This window comes from Pelobates fuscus, chromosome 12, assembly GCF_036172605.1.
Source record: "Pelobates fuscus isolate aPelFus1 chromosome 12, aPelFus1.pri, whole genome shotgun sequence".
Classification (NCBI taxonomy): Eukaryota; Metazoa; Chordata; class Amphibia; order Anura; family Pelobatidae; genus Pelobates; species Pelobates fuscus.
The window spans coordinates 83,039,311-83,056,873 of NC_086328.1; the positions used below are offsets into that span (position 1 = coordinate 83,039,311).

General features: G+C 40.9%; 1 protein-coding gene across 1 annotated transcript in view; it reads right to left on the reverse strand.

Moving 5' to 3' along the window:
- The window catches only part of AHNAK (AHNAK nucleoprotein), a 53,685-nt gene that overhangs the window by 7,752 nt on the left and 28,370 nt on the right, over positions 1–17,563 (reverse strand). The window contains exons 3-8 of the mRNA XM_063438620.1: positions 15,909–16,059; positions 12,735–12,922; positions 3,143–12,023; positions 2,760–2,983; positions 1,724–2,621; positions 24–1,555 (exon numbers count right to left, since the gene is read on the reverse strand). Coding sequence (XP_063294690.1) covers positions 24–1,555; positions 1,724–2,621; positions 2,760–2,983; positions 3,143–12,023; positions 12,735–12,922; positions 15,909–16,059 — 11,874 coding nt within the window. The remainder of the gene's footprint in view (positions 1–23; positions 1,556–1,723; positions 2,622–2,759; positions 2,984–3,142; positions 12,024–12,734; positions 12,923–15,908; positions 16,060–17,563) is intronic.

Here is a 17,563-nt window from a genome sequence, read left to right on the forward strand (position 1 = left end):
ATCTTGAATTTGGGACCCTTCACTTTTCCATCTATATCTACATCTGGAGCATCAAAATCAACCTCTGGCCCCTTAATGTCAACTTTAGGACCTTTCAAATCCCCTTCTACTTTAGGGCCTTTCAGATTCAAATCAATATCAGGCATGGACACTTTAGGCATCTTGAATTTGGGACCCTTCACTTTTCCATCAATATCTACATCTGGCACATCAAGATCAACCGCTGGCCCCTTAATGTCAACTTTAGGACCTTTCAAATCCCCTTCTACTTTAGGGCCTTTCAGATTCCAATCCATATCAGGCATGGACACTTTAGGAAAATGCATTGTTGGCATCGTTGGCATCTTGAATTTGGGACCCTTCACCTTTCCATCTATATCTACATCTGGAGCATCAAAATCAACCTCTGGCCCCTTAATGTCAACTTTAGGACCTTTCAAATCCCCTTCTACTTTAGGGCCTTTCAGATTCAAATCAATATCAGGCATGGACAATTTAGGCATCTTGAATTTGGGACCCTTCACTTTTCCATCTATATCTACATCTGGCACATCAAGATCAACCTCTGGCCCCTTAATGTCAACTTTAGGACCTTTCAAATCCCCTTCTACTTTAGGGCCTTTCAGATTCCAATCCATATCAGGCATGGACACTGTAGGAAAATGCATTGATGGCATCGTTGGCATCTTGAATTTGGGACCCTTCACCTTTCCATCTATATCTACATCTGGAGCATCAAAATCAACCTCTGGCCCCTTAATGTCAACTTTAGGACCTTTCAAATCCCCTTCTACTTTAGGGCCTTTCAGATTCAAATCAATATCAGGCATGGACACTTTAGGCATCTTGAATTTGGGACCCTTCACTTTTCCATCAATATCTACATCTGGCACATCAAGATCAACCTCTGGCCCCTTAATGTCAACTTTAGGACCTTTCAAATCCCCTTCTACTTTAGGGCCTTTCAGATTCCAATCCATATCAGGCATGGACACTTTAGGAAAATGCATTGATGGCATCGTTGGCATCTTGAATTTGGGACCCTTCACCTTTCCATCGATATCTACATCTGGAGCATCAAAATCAACCTCTGGCCCCTTAATGTCAACTTTAGGACCTTTCAAATCCCCTTCTACTTTAGGGCCTTTCAGATTAAAATCAATATCAGGCATGGACACTTTAGGCATCTTGAATTTCGGACCCTTCACTTTTCCATCAATATCTACATCTGGCACATCAAGATCAACCTCTGGCCCCTTAATGTCAACTTTAGGACCTTTCAAATCACCTTCTACTTTAGGGCCTTTCAGATTCCAATCAATATCAGGCATGGACACTTTAGGCATCTTGAATTTGGGACCCTTCACTTTTCCATCAATATCTACATCTGGCACATCAAGATCAACCTCTGGCCCCTTAATGTCAACTTTAGGACCTTTCAAATCCCCTTCTACTTTAGGACCTTTTAGATTCCAATCCATATCAGGCATGGACACTTTAGGAAGATGCATTGATTGCATTGATGGCATCTTGAATTTGGGACCTTTCACTTTCCCTTCTGGGCCCTCAATGTCAATATCTGGTAACTCAACATCTACTTTTGGACCAGAGACATCAAGCTCACATTTTGGCACATTTATATCAATGTCCGATCCCTCAACCTTTGTACTAGACATACCAAATTTGGGTAACCTGAACTTGGGCATTCTAAATTTCCCCTTGCCTTCAATATCTATATCTGGAGCTTCAAGATCAACCTCTGGCCCCTTGATGTCAACTTTAGGACCTTTCAAATCTCCTTCCAGTTTTGGACCTTTCAGATTCAAATCAACATCAGGCATGGACATTTTATGCAGCTGCATTGATGGCATCTTGAATTTGGGACCTTTCACTTTCCCTTCTGGACATTCAATATCCACATCTGGCACCTCAACATCTACTTTTGGACCTGAAACATTAAGCTCGCCTTTTGGCAAGTTTACATCAATGTCTGGTCCCTCAGCTTTTGGACCAGACATGCGAAACTTGGATAAATTAAACCTGGGCATTTTAAATCTCCCCTTGCCTTCCCCAATGTCTACAACTGGCGCATCTAGATCAACCTCCGGCCCCTTAATGTCAACTTTAGGACCTTTCAAATCCCCTTCTACTTTAGGGCCTTTCAGATTCAAATCAATATCAGGCATGGACACTTTAGGCATCTTGAATTTGGGACCCTTCACTTTTCCATCAATATCTACATCTGGAGCATCAAGATCAACCTCTGGCCCCTTAATGTCAACTTTAGCACCTTTCAAATCACCTTCCATTTTAGGGCCTTTCAAACTTAAATCAATATCAGGCATGGACACTTTAGGAACATGCATTGTTGGCATTGATGGCATCTTGAATTTGGGACCTTTCACTTTCCCTTCTGGGCCCTCAATGTCAATATCTGGTAACTCAACCTCTACTTTTGGACCAGAGACATCAAGCTCACATTTTGGCACATTTATATCAATGTCTGATCCCTCAACCTTTGTACTAGACATACCAAACTTGGGTAACCTGAACTTGGGCATTCTAAATTTCCCTTTGCCTTCAATATCTACATCTGGCGCATCAAGATCAAATTCTGGCCCCTTAATGTCAACTTTAGGACCTTTCAAATCCCCTTCTACTTTAGGGCCTTTCAGATTCAAATCAATATCAGGCATGGACACTTTAGGCATCTTGAATTTGGGACCCTTCACTTTTCCATCAATATCTACATCTGGCACATCAATATCAACCTCTGGCCCCTTAATGTCAACTTTAGGACCTTTCAAATCCCCTTCTACTTTAGGGCCTTTTAGATTCCAATCCATATCAGGCATGGACACTTTAGGAAGATGCATTGATTGCATTGATGGCATCTTGAATTTAGGACCTTTCACTTTTCCATCAATATCTACATCTGGAGCGTCAAGATCAACCTCCGGCCCCTTAATGTCAACTTTAGGACCTTTCAAATCACCTTCTACTTTAGGGCCTTTTAGATTCCAATCAATATCAGGCATGGACACATTAGGCATCTTAAATTTGGGACCCTTCACTTTTCCATCAATATCTACATCTGGCACATCAAGATCAACCTCTGGCCCCTTAATGTCAACTTTAGGACCTTTCAAATCCCCTTCTACTTTAGGGCCTTTTAGATTCCAATCCATATCAGGCATGGACACTTTAGGAACATTCATTGATGGCATTGATGGCATCTTGAATTTGGGACCTTTCACTTTCCCTTCTGGGCCCTCAATGTCAATATCTGGTAACTCAACATCTACTTTTGGACCAGAGACATCAAGCTCACATTTTGGCACATTTATATCAATGTCTGATCCCTCAACCTTTGTACTAGACATACCAAACTTGGGTAACCTGAACTTGGGCATTCTAAATTTCCCTTTGCCTTCAATATCTACATCTGGCGCATCAAGATCAACTTCTGGCCCCTTAATGTCAACTTTAGGACCTTTCAAATCCCCTTCTACTTTAGGGCCTTTCAGACTCAAATCAATATCAGGCATGGACACTTTAGGCATCTTGAATTTGGGACCCTTCACTTTTCCATCAATATCTACATCTGGCACATCAAGATCAACCTCTTGCCCCTTAATGTCAACTTTAGGACCTTTCAAATCCCCTTCTACTTTAGGGCTTTTCAGACTCAAATCAATATCAGGCATGGACACTTTAGGCATCTTGAATTTGGGACCCTTCACTTTTCCATCAATATCTACATCTGGCACATCAAGATCAACCTCTGGCCCCTTAATGTCAACTTTAGGACCTTTCAAATCCCCTTCTACTTTAGGGCCTTTTAGATTCCAATCCATATCAGGCATGGACACTTTAGGAAGATGCATTGATTGCATTGATGGCATCGATGGCATCTTGAATTTAGGACCTTTCACTTTTCCATCAATATCTACATCTGGAGCATCAAGATCAACCTCTGGCCCCTTAATGTCAACTTTAGGACCTTTCAAATCCCCTTCTACTTTAGGGCTTTTCAGACTCAAATCAATATCAGGCATGGACACTTTAGGAAGATGCATTGATTGCATTGATGGCATCGATGGCATCTTGAATTTGGGACCCTTCACTTTTCCATCAATATCTACATCTGGCACATCAAGATCAACCTCTGGCCCCTTAATGTCAACTTTAGGACCTTTCAAATCCCCTTCTACTTTAGGGCCTTTTAGATTCCAATCCATATCAGGCATGGACACTTTAGGAAGATGCATTGATTGCATTGATGGCATCGATGGCATCGATGGCATCTTGAATTTAGGACCTTTCACTTTTCCATCAATATCTACATCTGGAGCATCAAGATCAACCTCCGGCCCCTTAATGTCAACTTTAGGACCTTTCAAATCACATTCTACTTTAGGGCCTTTCAGACTCAAATCAATATCAGGCATGGACACTTTAGGCATCTTGAATTTGGGACCCTTTACTTTTCCATCAATATCTACATCTGGCACATCAAGATCAACCTCTGGCCCCTTAATGTCAACTTTAGGACCTTTCAAATCCCCTTCTACTTTAGGGCCTTTTAGATTCCAATCCATATCAGGCATGGACACTTTAGGCATCTTGAATTTGGGACCCTTCACTTTTCCATCAATATCTACATCTGGCACATCAAGATCAACCTCTGGCCCCTTAATGTCAACTTTAGGACCTTTCAAATCCCCTTCTACTTTAGGGCCTTTTAGATTCCAATCCATATCAGGCATGGACACTTTAGGAACATGCACTGATGGCATTGATGGCATCTTGAATTTGGGACCTTTCACTTTCCCTTCTGGGCCCTCAATGTCAATATCTGGTAACTCAACATCTACTTTTGGACCAGAGACATCAAGCTCACATTTTGGCACATTTATATCAATGTCAGATCCCTCAACCTTTGTACTAGACATACCAAACTTGGGTAACCTGAACTTGGGCATTCTAAATTTCCCTTTGCCTTCAATATCTACATCTGGCGCATCAAGATCAACTTCTGGCCCCTTAATGTCAACTTTAGGACCTTTCAAATCCCCTTCTACTTTAGGGCCTTTTAGATTCCAATCCATATCAGGCATGGACACTTTAGGAAGATGCATTGCTTGCATTGATGGCATCTTGAATTTAGGACCTTTCACTTTTCCATCAATATCTACATCTGGAGCATCAAGATCAACCTCTGGCCCCTTAATGTCAACTTTAGGACCTTTCAAATCACCTTCTACTTTAGGGTTTTTCAGACTCAAATCAATATCAGGCATGGACACTTTAGGCATCTTGAATTTGTGACCCTTCACTTTTCCATCAATATCTACATCTGGCACATCAAGATCAACCTCTGGCCTCTTAATGTCTACTTTAGGACCTTTCAAATCCCCTTCCACTTTAGGGCCTTTTAGATTCCAATCCATATCAGGCATGGACACTTTAGGCATCTTGAATTTGGGACCCTTCACTTTTCCATCAATATCTACATCTGGCACATCAAGATCAACCTCCGGTTCCTTGATGTCAACTTTAGGACCTTTCAAATTACCTTCTACTTTAGGGCCTTTCAGACTCAAATCAATATCAGGCATGGACACTTTAGGCATCTTGAATTTGGGACCCTTCACTTTTCCATCAATATCTACATCAGGCACATCAAGATCAACCTCTGGCCCCTTGATGTCAACTTTAGGACCTTTCAAATCCCCTTCTACTTTAGGGCCTTTTAGATTCCAATCCATATCAGGCATGGACACTTTAGGAAGATGCATTGATTGCATTGATGGCATCTTGAATTTAGGACCTTTCACTTTTCCATCAATATCTACATTTGGAGCATTAAGATCAACCTCTGGCCCCTTAATGTCAACTTTAGGACCTTTCAAATCACCTTCTACTTTAGGGCCTTTCAGACTCAAATCAATATCAGGCATGGACACTTTAGGCATCTTGAATTTGGGACCCTTCACTTTTCCATCAATATCTACATCTGGCACATCAAGATCAACCTCTGGCCCCTTAATGTCAACTTTAGGACCTTTCAAATCCCCTTCTGCTTTTGGGCCTTTTAGATTCCAATCCATATCAGGCATGGACACTTTAGGGACATGCATTGTTGGCATTGATGGCATCTTAAATTTGGGACCTTTCACTTTCCCTTCTGGGCCCTCAATGTCAATATCTGGTAACTCAACATCTACTTTTGGACCTGAGACATCAAGCTCACATTTTGGCACATTTATATCAATGTCTGATCCCTCAACCTTTGTACTAGACATACCAAACTTGGGTAACCTGAACTTGGGCATTCTAAATTTCCCTTTGCCTTCAATATCTACATCTGGCGCATCAAGATCAACCTCTGGCCCCTTAATGTCAACTTTAGGACCTTTCAAATCACCTTCTACTTTAGGGCCTTTCAGACTCAAATCAATATCAGGCATGGACACTTTAGGCATCTTGAATTTGTGACCCTTCACTTTTCCATCAATATCTACATCTGGCACATCAAGATCAACCTCTGGCCTCTTAATGTCAACTTTAGGACCTTTCAAATCCCCTTCCACTTTAGGGCCTTTTAGATTCCAATCCATATCAGGCATGGACACTTTAGGCATCTTGAATTTGTGACCCTTCACTTTTCCATCAATATCTACATCTGGCACATCAAGATCAACCTCCGGCCCCTTAATGTCAACTTTAGGACCTTTCAAATCACCTTCTACTTTAGGGCCTTTCAGACTCAAATCAATATCAGGCATGGACACTTTAGGCATCTTGAATTTGGGACCCTTCACTTTTCCATCAATATCTACATCTGGCACATCAAGATCAACCTCTGGCCCCTTAATGTCAACTTTAGGACCTTTCAAATCACCTTCTACTTTAGGGCCTTTCAGATTCCAATCCATATCAGGCATGGACACTTTAGGCATCTTGAATTTGAGACCCTTCACTTTTCCATCAATATCTACATCTGGAGCATCAAGATCAACTTCTGGCCCCTTAATGTCAACTTTAGGACCTTTCAAATCCCCTTCTACTTTAGGGCCTTTCAGACTCAAATCAATATCAGGCATGGACACTTTAGGCATCTTGAATTTGGGACCCTTCACTTTTCCATCAATATCTACATCTGGCACATCAAGATCAACCTCTGGCCCCTTAATGTCAACTTTAGGACCTTTCAAATCCCCTTCTACTTTAGGACCTTTCAGATTCCAATCCATATCAGGCATGGACACTTTAGGAAAATGCATTGATGGCATCGTTGGCATCTTGAATTTGGGACCCTTCACCTTTCCATCGATATCTACATCTGGAGCATCAAAATCAACCTCTGGCCCCTTAATGTCAACTTTAGGACCTTTCAAATCTCCTTCTACTTTAGGGCCTTTCAGATTCAAATCAATATCAGGCATGGACACTTTAGGCATCTTGAATTTGGGACCCTTCACTTTTCCATCAATATCTACATCTGGCACATCAAGATCAACCTCTGGCCCCTTAATGTCAACTTTAGGACCTTTCAAATCACCTTCTACTTTAGGACCTTTCAGATTCCAATCAATATCAGGCATGGACACTTTAGGCATCTTGAATTTGGGACCCTTCACTTTTCCATCAATATCTACATCTGGCACATCAAGATCAACCTCTGGCCCCTTAATGTCAACTTTAGGACCTTTCAAATCCCCTTCTACTTTAGGACCTTTTAGATTCCAATCCATATCAGGCATGGACACATTAGGAAGATGCATTGATTGCATTGATGGCATCTTGAATTTGGGACCTTTCACTTTCCCTTCTGGGCCCTCAATGTCAATATCTGGTAACTCAACATCTACTTTTGGACCAGAGACATCAAGCTCACATTTTGGCACATTTATATCCATGTCTGATCCCTCAACCTTTGTACTAGACATACCAAACTTGGGTAACCTGAACTTGGGCATTCTAAATTTCCCTTTGCCTTCAATATCTACATTTGGCACATCAAGATCAACTTCTGGCCCCTTAATGTCAACTTTAGGACCTTTAAAATCCCCTTCTACTTTAGGGCCTTTTAAATTCAAATCAATATCAGGCATGGATACTTTAGGAATTGATGGCATCTGTAATGTGGGACCCTTCACTTTTCCATCTATATCTACATCTGGAGCATTAAGATCAACCTCTGGTCCCTTAATATCAACCTTTGGACCAGATATGTCAGCTTCACCTTTCCATTTTGGTCCTTTCAGGTTTAAATCAACATCTGGCTTTGACATTTTTGGCAAATTAAAATTCATAGATGGTATGTTGAATTTGGGTCCTTTGATTTTCCCATCTGTGCCTTCAATATCTACTTCTGTTGTTTTAACCTCTATATCTGGACTTTTTAAACTTCCTTCTACTTTAGGACCAGAAATATCTAGTTCTCTCTTCCACGTGGGACCCTTAAAATGTAGATCAACATCGGGCATTGACATTTTTGGTGGATGCATTGAAGGCATCTTAAATTTTGAATCCTTTGTTTTCCTCTCAATATCAATCTCTGGAGATTCCATGTCTACCTTAGGACCAGATATTTTAAGGTCACCTCTTTGTATTTTAACATCCATATCTGGAGCCTCAATTTGCGTCCCAGAGACACCAAATTTAGGCATTTTAAATTTGGGAATTGTTATTTTTCCTTCAGTACCTTCCAGATTCGCCTCAGGCATTTTTAAATTGATATCTGTACTTTTTAGATCAAGCTTGGGGCCTTGTAGATCTACTTTTGGGACAGATACATCAACATTCTTTTTCCAGTCAGCACCCTTGAGGTTTAGATCTACATCTGGCATTGATACTTGTGGTAAATTGGCATTCACAGAAGGTATCTTATATTTGTAACCTTTCACTTTTCCATCAAGGGTAATGTCTGGCACCTCAACATCAATCTGTGATCCTTTTAATTCACTTTCAAGTTTAGGGCCTGAAAGATGAGTTTCTCCTTTAATTTTTGGCCCTCTGAAATTTAAATCGAAATCAGGCATGGTAGCTGTAGGTAAACTGACATTCATAGATGGCACATTACATTTATGACCTTTTACCTTCCCTTTGGAACCTTCTATATCCACATTTGGAGCTTCAACATCTACCTTGGAACTAGATATATCTAGGCTCCCTTTTGGTAGTTTAACATCTACTTCACCTTCTACATGTGTCCCAGACACCCCAAATTTAGGCATTTTAAATTTTCCTTCTGGACCTTTAAGATCAACATCTGGCACTTTGAAATCAACTTCTGGAGCCCTGAGGTCAAGATTTGGACCTTTGAAATCCCCTTCCAGTTTTGGACCTTTTAGATTAACATCAATATCTACACTGGGTGAGCCAAGTTTGACATCTGGCTTCTGGATGTCAACTTTAGGACCTGTCAACTCCCCCTCTATCTTAGATCCTTTTAGATTTAGATCTAAATCAGGCATAGACACTTTAGGGGGATGCATAGATGGCATCTTAAATCTAGAGCCTTTAACTTTCCCCTCAAGATCTAATTCAGAAGACTCCATATCTACCTCTGGACCAGATATATCTATTTTACCTTTTGGAAGTTTAACATCCACATCACCTTTAACATTTGTACCCCTTATCCCAAATGTAGGTACTTTGAATTTGGGCAGTTTAAATTTTCCTTCTGGATCTTTCAAACCAACATCTGGTGCTTCAAAATCTATGCGTGGATCCTTAATGTTAACTGTAGGACCTTCTAAATCCCTTTCCAGTTTAGGGCCTTTTACATTTAAATCAATAATGGGCATGGACACTTTAGGCAGATCCTTTGTTGGCATCTTGAATTTAGAGCTTTTCAATTCCCCATCAATACTGACATGTGGAATGTTAACATCAACAACAGCACCTTTGATATCAGCTTTGGGCCCTTCCAAATCCCCTTTAAGCTTGGGATCTGAAATTCCTGCTTCTCCCTTCCATTTTGGACCTTTAAGATTAATATCAGTGGAATCAACAGCAATCCTGGGACCAGTAATATCAATTTCACCTTTTGGAATTGTAACCTCCATTTCTGGAGCGTCTACTTTTGGTTCTGATATACCAAACTTTGGCATTTTAAACTTCGGTAATTGTATTTGTTTGATGGGTTCTTTGAGATCAACATCTGGGATTCCGGTGTTAAACTCAGGACCCTTTATATCAAGTATGGGATCTCTGATAGAACCTGACACTTTAGGACCAGAAACATCAACATCCCCTTTCAAACTAGGACCTTTTAGGTTCACATCAAAATCAGACATAGACATCTGAGGCACATTTACTGATGGTATACCTATTCTTGTACCAGACACATTAACATCTCCTTTTGAAATGCTATCAGAAATAAGTGAACCTTCCATCTCAGGACAAGACAGTGCAAACTTGGACATTGTCACCTTTCCTTCAGGGCCTTTTAGATCAACATTGTTTATGGAAACATTTGGTAAATCAGCATTCATTGATGGTATTTTAAATGTGGGACCTTTTATTGTTCCCGCTTGACATTCAACCTCAAAATCTGACTTAGGAGCCACATGTGAACCTTTGAATTCTACTTTATCACCTTGCAGCTGGATATCTACATTTGGCACTGACACTTTGGGCAGGTCCACATTGATTTTTGAGGTTTCAAAAGTGGGACCTTTTAAATTTCCTTCTAATTCCTTAATGTCCATTTTAGGACCAGATACATCAATACCAATGTTTGCATTTCCATCAACATCAGATGTTTCCCATTTATGACTGGAAATGCCAAAAGTAGAAGCTTTAACATTAACACCAGGACCATGAATCTTACCCTCTAATTGTGAACTTCCTAGATGAATATCAGGAGATATTGCACTGGCAGGGGAATCAAGAGATGCCTGACGATTTACACCACTTTCTACAGCATCTTTCTTTCCAAATGTTGGCATCCTAAATGGAGGAAGTTGTATTTTCCCACCAGAAACTACACTGTCTCTTTCAAGAGCTTTCACATCCACAGTAGGCACAGTCCAATCATTTTTTGCAGCTTTAATTTCCCCTTCATATGAGGCACCCCTTATTTCTGCCTGTTGTGCAGAGAGCTCGAACCCTCCTTGAGTCAAAGTCACTTCATTATTTGTGGTCATATCCCCAGAAACCGTTGGCAAAGCAATCCCAAACTGAGTTTGTTGGCGATCAGCGCTATCCACTTTAAATCCTTGTGGTTTCTTTACATCAAATTGAGGCCCTTTAATAGTTACACTTGACTGAAATCCAGTTTTGGAAGCCTCAAAACCAGGACTTAAGCTGGGAGCATTAATATCCAATGTAGACTTCATGGTACTGTCAATATCTTTTCCTTTCACAGTCAGACCTTTCAGATCTATATCTATAGAGGAAGCTCCGGCAAGATTAGGACTTCTCTGATTGAAATCTTTCTCCATTTCAAACCTGGATGTCTTGAAATCTATTTTCCGCTCATAACTCTGAAACTTTGGTCCAGAAATACTTACATCTGGAAAGTCAGTGACTCCTGAAGACCTACTTGTCACCCGAACAGAAGAATCAGTATGGATGCTGGGAATATCAGACGCTCCTCCGCTTTGTTCATAATAACGGACATTTTTACTTTGAACACTAACCGTGTCTCCTGGGAGGGAGAGTTCAGTCCTGGTTGTTACAAAATGCTGTTCTTCTCCCACTTGAAAGGTTTTGCCAGATACATCAGTACCTGGGATTTTAATCACCGTTTTGCCCTCACCAGTATCCACACTGGATTTTGAGAACTCTGTTATGTCATGTCTGGGAATCTTAATCTTATACTCTGGACTGCTGATGTCAACTTCCTTAGAATCTTTAGATCCAGTTACATCTACTGTGTAAGCAGTCACTTTCCTGGTAACTGTGATTGTCCTAGTCTGTGTTTCTGGTTCCAGACTTTCATCGGACTTCAGGCGTGGCTTTATCTTTTTTGTGTAAATTCGTCTGTATTCCTCATCATCACCACTCTGAAAAAAAGAAAAAAAAAAAAAAAGAAGAGAATGGTTAGCTTTACCACAACTCGTGGCTGTAAACCTGGATGTGCTTGTATTTTATAGTCATGGTTACCCTTCTTTTATCAAAACTTATTTTTGGTAATTTTTCCTTGTTTCATACTACAGTTTGCATAGAGCATGTTCTAATTAGACGTCTGTTCATTTTAATGCATAGCAGAAAAGGGTGTTATCAGATTCTAAATTGCTCCGGTGGAAGAACAACCCAAAAAAGGGCTTAACAAAAGGAATATATGTTTTACCTAGCTAAATTTCTCATCATGATATCCCTAAAATAATTTCCCAAACCAACAACTCCTTCCTTATCCCCGACCCAGTTAACCTTCTGCATATTTTTCAAACTGCTATTCAGTCCTTGGCAATTTCCAGCTTCTTGTCTTCTTGTCTCAACACTAGCACAGCACACCCCAGGCAATGACAACCAATCTTACCATTCCTTTGCTGGAGATATTTATACATTAATTTTTAAATATATCACTAGATAGATAAACATTTTTTTTTTTTTTTACAAATGACTACATGTGCTCTCTTTGTGATATTACCATGCAGCAAATAATTAAAGAATAATTAATATTAAGAAATGGCACACTGTGTTTTGTTTTGTTTTTTAATCTACGCAGCAAGACTAGTATTGTGCAATAATCTAAACTAATGAAAACCACTCACCAGAACAACATCCGGACTTTTCAGACTGAAGACATCGTGGGACCAGGACATTCCAGGCTGAGGAGATCGGTCCCCTTTCCTCTGGAGTTTGAGGCCCACAGTATGATGGCCTACATTGGCCAACAACCTCTGAATGTCTTCTGATGACATGTTGTCAAAGTAGACAGTGGCTCCAACAATCTGGTCACCTGAACATATAAAAAGAAGACGAGTCAGCAGGGCGGCCTTGGGGGTGTAGGGGCCGCTAGTAAAGAGGCAGAGCCAAAAATAAGGTGGCGGGGGTGGAGGCAGGGCTAAATGGGCGGAGGGGGTAGAGCTAAATGCAGCATGAGCACGCTGCCCTGTTACTGCTGCACACCGAGGGGAAGCAAGAAGGAGTCTCTGCTTCCCCAACTAATAGACTACAGAGACTGCAATGCCTTCACTCCTAACACAGCCAGTGACTATAATAGAAAAAAAGGTAACTGTCTGTAAGTGTGCATGTGTGACTGTCTGCCTGTGACTGTGTGTGTGTTCGTTTGCCTATAACGGTGTGCATGTGATTGTCTGCCTGTAACTATGTGTGTGTGTGTATGACTGCAAGCAACTGTGTGTGTGTGACTGTCTGTATGTGACTCTCTGTCTGTTACCGAGTGTGTGTGACAGTCTGCCTGGGACTGTGTGTGTGACAGTCTGCCTGGGACTGTGTGTGTGTGACAGTTTGCCTGGGACTGTGTGTGTGACAGTCTGCCTGGGACTGTGTGTGTGACTATATGTGGCTGTAACTGTGTGTTTGATTGTATGTGCAAGTGACCACTTGCCTGTGACTGTGTGTACGTGGCTGTATTTGACAGCATATGTGTTTATGTGCATGTGACACTGCAAAAATGCATTCACACATGGGACTACATGCATTTTTTAAAATCTAAATTAAATACCCACCGCAAATATCACACACAGTCAATACACCCATAACAAATACTAGACACGGGGGCAGATGTGCAGATCAGATTAGCAGCACCCTGGGTCACCTGAGATCCGCCTGGTAACAACAGGTAAGAGGGGATGCATATTTGTTTCTTTTAGAATTATTAATTGAATAAAGCCCCTATACAAACTATACATGGATGAGCGAGTGTGACTAGGTAGGGGCGCCTTGAAAATTTTTCACACAATGCGCCTTAAGGCCTAAGGCCGGGGCTGTTTGTCAGCCTCAGCTAAGGATAAGGGAAAAGGTGATAATGGTAATAAATCTGCCAATACATTTAGCTATGTTGAACTTAAAGCAGTATACATTCATTATATACAAAAAAAAAACAAGCAAAAAGATGCTAACAATTCAAAATAGTGAGATAATATAAGTGAAAAAATCTAAAAAAGGTAAAGCAGCAACTTACTAGTGCAAAAGCTCTAAACACACCACATAAAATGAATACAAGAAAAAAAGGAACGCTTTACCTTTAAAAATGTAAAGTGCATTAAAGGGACACTATAGTCACCAGTGCAACTACATGTATTCCTGACCATATAGTGTTAACATGACCATCTAGCCCCCCTGGGCCCCTCATGCTTCCATAAATATAGTAAAAATCTTACTGTATTCAAGCCAGAAGCTGTAAATCTGCATGCTGTTATACTCAGGAAAAACAAGCAGTCTGCTGACATGTGATAGCCTGATCCAATCACAGTGCTTTCCCATAGGATTGGCTGAGACTGACAAGGAGGCAGATCAGGGGCAGAGCCAGCATGATTCAAACACAGCCCTGGCCAATCAGCATCTCCTCATAGAGATTAATTGAATCAATGAATCTCTATGAGGAAAGTTCAGTGTCTGCATGCAGTGGGAGGAGATACTGAATCACAGGATGCTCGTGCACAGCAGATCTGAGTGGATGGAGGCATATTATGCCTCCATCAACTCAGAAGTCCCTCTGGTTCACTCTGAGTGACTGCAACTGGAGGTGTTCCTAGCTTTCAATGTAAACACTGTATTTTCTCAGAAAATACAGTGTTTACATGAGAAAGGCTGCAAGGAACTATAGTGCTCACCTAAACAACCTCATTAAGCTGAAGTTAACGCTCTATAGTCCCACATCTTAGTCCATAAGTCCTTTGTAGTACTCTTAGGGTGAGAACCGCGGCTAGCACTTACGGTCTCTGCAACAAACAGCACAGAAATTCAAGATCGAGAACGCATTCTCGGATAACCATAGGTATGAAACCACGACAGGACTGATCTTGATTTTCTGTGCTGTTTGTTGCAGAGACCGTAAGTGCTAGCCGCGATATTTCTCTTGTAAGTTATTTCAATATTGTATCACTTAATACACCTATGCTATTTTGCACATAATTTACACAATCTACTTAAAGGACCACTATAGTGCCAGGAAAACATACTCGTGTTACTATAGTGCCCTGAGGGTGCCTCAGGGTCCCCCTCCCGCCCGGCTCTGGAAAGGGAAAAAGGGGTAAAACGTACCTTTTTCCAGCGCTGGGTGGGGAGATCTCTGCCTCGATCCTCCTCCTTTCCGCCCCGTCGGCTGAATGCGCACGCGCGGCAAGAGCTGCGCGCGCATTCAGCCGGTCGCATAGGAAAGCATTTACAATGCTTTCCTATGGACGCTTGCGTGCTCTCACTGTGATTTTCACAGTGAGAATCACGCAAGCGCCTCTAGCGGCTGTCAATGAGACAGCCACTAGAGGATTTGGGGGAAGGCTTAACCCATTAATAAACATAGCAGTTTCTCTGAAACTGCTATGTTTATAAAAAAAATGGGTTAACCCTAGCTGTACCTGGCACCCAGACCACTTCATTAAGCTGAAGTGGTCTGGGTGCCTAGAGTGGTCCTTTAAGCATTGTGTATTACACTGACACTTTAATGCACTTTACATTTATATTGCACCTTTTTTCTTGTATTCAGTATGCATTCATTGTCATAGCTGACAAAGTGTGTAACAAACAAGATTTTAAAGATGTGGATAGAAAACAATTACAAAACAGTTAAAAAAAAGTGTTTTTGTTTTTTTTTTAAATACTAATTTAAAAAAAAAAAAGTAATTATACTAATGAAGGTTTATTGAAGCAGTCAATGTTCGATTAGATGTGGCTTTATGGTTAGTGTGTAAACAGGCTTAAATAAACATTATATTATTTGAAATCCTTAAACAAAGTTGCATTCATTCGCTTGTACTTGCCTTCTTTCATTACTCCAGTTTTTGCAGCTGGAGAATCCTGCACAAGCTGTTTCACAAACACTCCATCGTCATTCTGATCCAGGGTAATCCCCATGGACCCACTCCCCTGCCAGTTTGGGAGCAAAATTTCCCGAGTATCTTCTTCTTCCATCTAAAAAATGGGTAAAACAGAATTTAGACATTCTACGCATAATTTCTACTATAGTTGACAGTTCTTGAAACTGAAGAAAGTACCTATGTTTATTAAATGCAAGCTCGCCACTATGGCAACCAGATGGTGTGAAATACATTTTCTAACAAATCTCTACACAATGCTGCTCCGACGTATGTATCCTCACACACAACTATGTCCCGTCTCGGCCCCTACGCTCTGCCGGAGACCTACATCTAACCTCTGTTCGTACTCCTACCTCCGATGCTCGTCTTAAAGATTTCTCTAGGGCTGTACCGTTCCTATGGAACGCCCTTCCCCTCTCTGTTAGACTTTCACCCAGTCTCCACTCCTTCAAAAAGTCTTTGAAAACCTACTTCTATAGGAAAGCATATCAATTAAACTGTGAACAGCTTTCTCTCCCCGCACCCTGATTCCTCTCCTGCAACCGTCATCAAAACAACACTAAACCCTCAGTGAATACTATCCTAGCAAAGTACTTTTCTACCCTACCATTACCTTTTGTGTCACTATAACCCAAGCCCTCTAGCATATGAGCTCATTGAGCAGGGCCCTCAACCCCTCTGTTCCTGTGTGTCCAACTCGTCTGGTTACAAATACGGGTCTGTTATTCAACCCATTGTACAGCGCTGCAGAACTTGTTGGCGCTTTATAAATAATAATAATAATAATAATAAATAAAATCCCACTAATGTGACATACAAGAAGTTAAAATTCAATACCCGTTTATGCTCATAATCATTCGTTATCAAATTTAACTACTGCTATTTATTCTAAATTGCTGTAACTTCATACAGGTTAAACCAGGTGTGACTAAAACTTCAGTTATTGAAAATAAAGCCTTAACGGTTTTCCCCAACCACCATGACTAATTCGGCTTTTAGGAGTGGTCATGGTAGTAGGAGTCCATATGTGTAGCATTTCTGCTTAAGACATAGCATATACAGAGATTTTTTACAGTTTTGCGCCAGGGGCTATTTGCACTCTCGCACGTATGACTTAAGCTTCACGATGACAAATGTCAATTCTATGCAAAAAATATGTATGTCACCAGATGTACGCATTGTCGACAGACGTCAACTTCTCTAATTGCAGGTAGCTCGCCTGCAAAAGAAAGTTTGCTCTTCCCTATATTCTTCCATGTCTCCCCTCACTGGCTCTGAGCATGCACTCAGAGCCAGTGAGAATGGTCCAATCAAATGCTTCGGGAAACATTTGATTGGCCTGCACAAGGGAGCCTGTGACATAAGTCGCGGCGTGAAGAGGAGCCAATTTTTAGAAAACACGAACCCCATCTAATGCCCATTGTACAGCGCTAAGGATTTTGCAGGCGCTCTATAAATAATAAAATAATAAAGCTAAATCAAGTTTGCTTGAGAAATGGGCAGGTTCCCCGATAAAATAAATGTATGCTACCTAATTTAATATTCAACTGGAATGTCTTCCCGTTATCTTAAGTCAATCTACAATCTTTTATAAAAAA